Here is a 5,186-nt window from a genome sequence, read left to right as displayed (position 1 = left end):
ATCACATCTAGCCAAAATAAATTCCTTGTCTTTTTATCTACCTCCCAAAAAAATATCATGATTTTTAGACAATATTAACTATGCTTTCTTTCTTATTTAATTGAGAGAGGTGTGAAATTCCAGAAATTCGAAAATGTTACTGTAGCAAAACCACCCTCAAAACAGCTTGCTACAGTGCTCGAGGGGGTGATTCGGACGGTTTTGCCAGTTCGAGGGCCTAGGTTACCCGGTTTCGTAGTAGGAGGTTGAAAAACGAACTTCTTGACTAGTTCCAGGTTGTAAAATAGACTTATCCCTTTAAGAAACCCGATGAAGGTGATTTGGGCCACAACAATGTGATTAGGTACTGAATTGAACTAAGAATATCATGTGAATCTGAAATTTCGTTGCACTAGAGCCTAAAACTAGGAGAATGCACACTGGTTGTTGGACTCTGCAAGACTAGAGTGTGGTAGGCTGGTAGCCCCCGATTACTCCTGCTAATGGGGCGGGATTTGACGGATTTTTTGGGTGGGTTTTAATACGGGTACTATTGGATGGGTGGAAACGGGTGACACTATAAAACGGGTTGGGGCGGGTTGGGTTGACGACACAAACAGGTTGGAATGGGTTGGGGCGCTATGGTAGTAGATCGGCGCGTAAGTCGCATATCATCTTTTGTCGTGACTTCGGATTGGGGCGGGTTGGGGCATTGGGCCGACGGGGTGGGTCGGGGCGGGTGGTAGTTAGAGCTCTTGAAATATGGGTAGGGGCGGATTTGGGGCGGGTTCAACCTGGCGTACCCCCGATTGGGCCGAATCCTTGGTGCCTAACTGGCAGACCAATGAGTCATCAGTCATCACCCCCTGCTCACTGCTCAGCTCTGCTCGTCTGCTCGTAGCTAGCTCTCAGTCCCTCTATAGTCTATATATACACAGGTTGCCGCCAAACTTCCAAGGCATCTCCCTCTACCTCTGTCGCTCACACGAATCGAAATGGACTCCTCCAGCGACACAGCTGCCACCGCCGCGCTGCCGCACGGCGGGGCCTCGACGCCTCCCACGTCGCCGCCGCCGCAGCAGCAGCCGGCGGTGGTGCTGAGCCCCTGCGCCGCGTGCAAGATCCTCCGGCGCCGCTGCGTCGACCGCTGCGTGCTGGCGCCCTACTTCCCGCCCACCGAGCCCCACAAGTTCGCCACCGCGCACCGCGTCTTCGGCGCCAGCAACATCATCAAGCTCCTCCAGGTCAGCCACCAGGCGACCACTCTCTCTCGCCATTGAAATTAATTAATCCTTGTGCTGACCGACTGAGAGCGAGCGAAGCCATTATTGTTGACGCCTATCGAATAATGGCTGTGGTGATCGAGCAGGAGCTGCCGGAGGAGCACCGCGCCGACGCGGTGAGCAGCATGGTGTACGAGGCGAGCGCGCGCATCCGCGACCCCGTCTACGGCTGCGCCGGCGCCATCTGCCAGCTGCAGAAGCAGGTCAACGACCTCAAGGCGCAGCTGGCGCGCGCCCACGCCGAGCTCGCCGCCGCCCGCGCGCAGCACGCGCACCTCCTCGCGCTGCTCTGCGTCGAGGTCGCCGCCGCGTCCTCCCCCGCCTACTGCGCCGCCGTCAACTACCCCTCCGCGCAGCTCGTGGCCGCCGCCCCCGCGGCGCAGGCAGACGCGCTGTACGTCGTCGACGGCGGCAGCGGCCTGCAGCTGCAGGCCAGCCCCGTCAGCTGGGCCGACGAGCCGCTCTGGACATGAGAGGTCATCAGCCCGAGAGCGAGCGCAGGGTGTTCGATCGGTGTCCAAGTATAGTTAATCTAGCTGATCCTCCGTATATGCATAAGTATACAGTTACATATACAGTCCATATGTGTACGGGTGTATGATTTAATCCTTGTCATAATTCCAAAGTTAACCAAAGGGTTAACGTGGTTGGGGTTCGAAGAAGCAATCCCACCCCCCCCCCCCCCCCCCCCCCCGAATTAATGAGCTTTCGTTTCATCTGAAACTTTCCTATACTCCTGTACCGTGTATGACACTACCACTACTCTTAACATTATTTCTGTGTATGGAAAGGTATGCCATGATTCCTACTTGGATGTCTATTAACTCTGGATAGAATAATTAAGGCCACATTAAGATTTGGTTCGCAATTGTGCAGAATTTGTTTATTACTATCTAATAGCTAGCTATAGCAACTATACATGGTTTTTGAAAACAAGCAAAGGTTCATCAGACGTATGCTGAACTTGTAAAAGTTCGATTTGCCAATCATTGGGACAGGTGCTGTTGCTTGTTTAACATTTATGTTTCTTGGCTACGGAATGATTCCAAATTCCAAACAATTGTTATATTCAAATTGAAGGACTACTACCTAAGAAGCTATTCTATAGCTACTCCTATATATATAGTATGTTCTCTTGTGCAGAACTGAAGGTACACACACTATTTTAAACCTGCTCATCATTGGCCCGACGTACTAAACGATTAATCGTTGGAATGTGAGAGATTGAGGCTACCAATAGTTTAATATGGAATCAAATTAATCCCTAGTAGCTGTGCTCAACTGCTCATCCGAGTGTGCTGAAATGTACGAGCTAGCATGCCACATAGTACTACATGTAGTACAGAACTAATACAGATGAATCATATTTTCAGTGAAAACGCGTGCTTTTTTCAGACATATACTTGGCCTTGCATTAGGTATTGCTTTGTTTGGCCCGCGTCCCTGATGGATGATGAATAATATTATATTGTCAAACAACTCAATATATACACATAGGTCTCAAGCAATAATAATAATGCAGTTTACATCATGTATTAATTGGTCAAAACAAAGTGTATGACGTATGCCACTAGTATAATCTGAACTAGGAAGACCACCCGTGCCGGCTAGATGTTATCATCTCTAGTGCTACATTTGTATTTTTTTTATTTTTTTCTATTTGTTACTTGTGCTGCTACTTTTTTTATATATAAGGTTACACTTTTTTTGTGAAGACCGGAAGACGCTGGGGAGATTAATCACCAATGATTGCAAGACACCGGCGCCGAAGAGAAATCAATCTATGACTTCAAGACGCCAGAATCAAGCACCTGAGAGGCTACATGGTTGAAACAACTTCGATGAATCATAGCCGATCAAACATCAGTGGTTCGGACGGCTATCGCCACGGTGACCGTGGATGCTCTGCTTGTTTCCGCGTGACTGGGGACAGAACTACGCTGGCGAGACACGTCCGCTGATGTCACCAAAATATTTAAAATAAGTAAAAATATCTCCTATATATACAGACATATGATGATACAATGTTGTCTCCTAGCTAGGTGACTCACGCAATCAATACAAAATCTCCTAGCTACGGTGCGTATTTTTATTTTAATTATTCAATAATGATAATGGTGGATATTTTTTTAATTAGACATAGGGGTATTTTAGACCAGTTTTTATCGCAATGGTAGTGATGGGTAATTTTTTTCTTTTTTGTTTGATTAACGTGAAAATTTATAGACCTTCAGAGCAAAGGTGAAGGCTCCTTTTGTTAACCAAATAATAAGATAATAGATGGGTTAGAAAGCTACGTAGCTAGGAACAGATTACCACATTAGTAAACATGAATGAACCTGTAGCAATGTAGCTTAATACTAGCTACTAGTAGATAGCAGAACACATGCGTTGTACACTGACCTAACTTACTTGATTAAGATTTTAAACTATAAACAAATGTAAAAAAAAAACTCCTCCAGCACAAGTGGGAAGTTAATCTACAGGGACCTCTCCTTTGTCCCTGCTGAAAATAGGACTCCTAGCTGCTAATAATTAGTTACTAGGTCTCATGCAAGTCCAATTTACAGTCCTTAACCTCTTTCAGTTACGTCTAATCATATAGTAGGACAATGGGTAGACAAGAGAAAAAAAAAGTAAATTACAAATGAAGTTAACCTAACTAACGGCCTTATCCGGACTGGACCAGATGCATAGCAGATGGTTCCAAGTCCAGTGCCAAACTAGCTAGAGCATGTACGTGGCACATGATCCAGTGAAGTGATGCTCATCTAAGAGGTGTACCATAACCATATGCAAGATGAAGATAAATCCTAGTTGGTCAACTTCTATATTTGTACCTAAAGTTGGCCCAATCGGAAATGTACTGTCTTGCAGCAAGTTTATCTGCTGACGCTGGCGCAATATTTCAAAAAAAAAATCTGCTGAGGCTGGGCAGAAGTATTTCAGTGGTCTCTCCGTCTCTGCATTGGCTGAGATGAGAGAGACTAGCTAGGACTATTTGGCCCTGGCCATTTGATTTGAGTCCTTGACATGGCTTTTGAATTATGACAGCACGCAACTGGACGTAGCAGCAAATGGTTGCATTCGTGCGATGAAATGTCAGGACAGGTACTGCTATAGCTGGAGCGACAGCCAACATTCCTGTGCTTTCAGGTTTGAGCCTGCTGCACAGGAGGATCGAAGCTTCTCTCTTCATGCCCAAGCTGACACTTGAAACTTGGCTTGGCTCCATCTGCACCTGCCAAGCTATGGTCCATGGTCGACATGCGACTGTCGGCATGGAAGCCGAGAAGCAGATTTGCATGGCGCCCATGCGTGCCGCCGTTCGTGATTTTTCGGTTCACATATCTACAAAATAAGTTGATGGAAATCGGTTTGTCGTCTACCAGGAGACATATAAAGATATCTGAACATTTTAATTTGTCATCTGATCAGCGTCAACAAGAATAAATGCCCAAATGCCCGATCGGCGCTTGTCTGTTCATAGGAACTTCGCCGAGGCTCTGTCTTGAGAGGCTGAGAGGTCATGCTCCGGCCGAACAAAGCACTGGTCCTCATGTGGAGGTCATTCAGGTTTCAGCATAAGATCAAACATCAAAAGTTCACAACGATGTTGACAACAATGAGATGATCTTTTTTTTTTGCTTTGTTTACATCCAAACTAGAGTTCAAAGTGTTGGTATCTAGTAGTACACTTACCCTGAACAGAAGGCTGAATCATCTGCTTACTGGGCGTTGCCATGCAGATGCAGTCGGAGTGAAACTCAGGTATACACGAAGAACGCAGTTCACATACTCGAAACCTGTTTAGGATTGGCAGAAGCAGAACGTATTATAGAAAGGACTGCATCTTTGAAAATCGAGAGATTTCCGGGTCCCAGCAATTATGTATAATTCACAGCGTTATCAGAATAATTCTCA

General features: G+C 46.4%; 1 protein-coding gene across 1 annotated transcript; it reads left to right on the top strand.

Moving 5' to 3' along the window:
* The first annotated feature begins 940 nt into the window (after positions 1–940).
* On the top strand, positions 941–1,917 carry LOC120701192 (LOB domain-containing protein 1-like). Its single transcript, XM_039985330.1, has 2 exons — positions 941–1,223; positions 1,349–1,917. The coding sequence occupies exons 1-2, from the start codon at positions 975–977 to the stop codon at positions 1,733–1,735; spliced, it is 636 nt and encodes a 211-aa protein (XP_039841264.1). The 5' UTR covers positions 941–974; the 3' UTR covers positions 1,736–1,917.
* The last annotated feature ends 3,269 nt before the right edge of the window (positions 1,918–5,186 follow it).

This window comes from Panicum virgatum, chromosome 3K, assembly GCF_016808335.1.
Source record: "Panicum virgatum strain AP13 chromosome 3K, P.virgatum_v5, whole genome shotgun sequence".
NCBI lineage: Eukaryota > Viridiplantae > Streptophyta > Magnoliopsida > Poales > Poaceae > Panicum > Panicum virgatum.
Note: the sequence above shows the minus strand (reverse complement) of the source record. Positions and strands in the feature narration are given on the sequence as shown.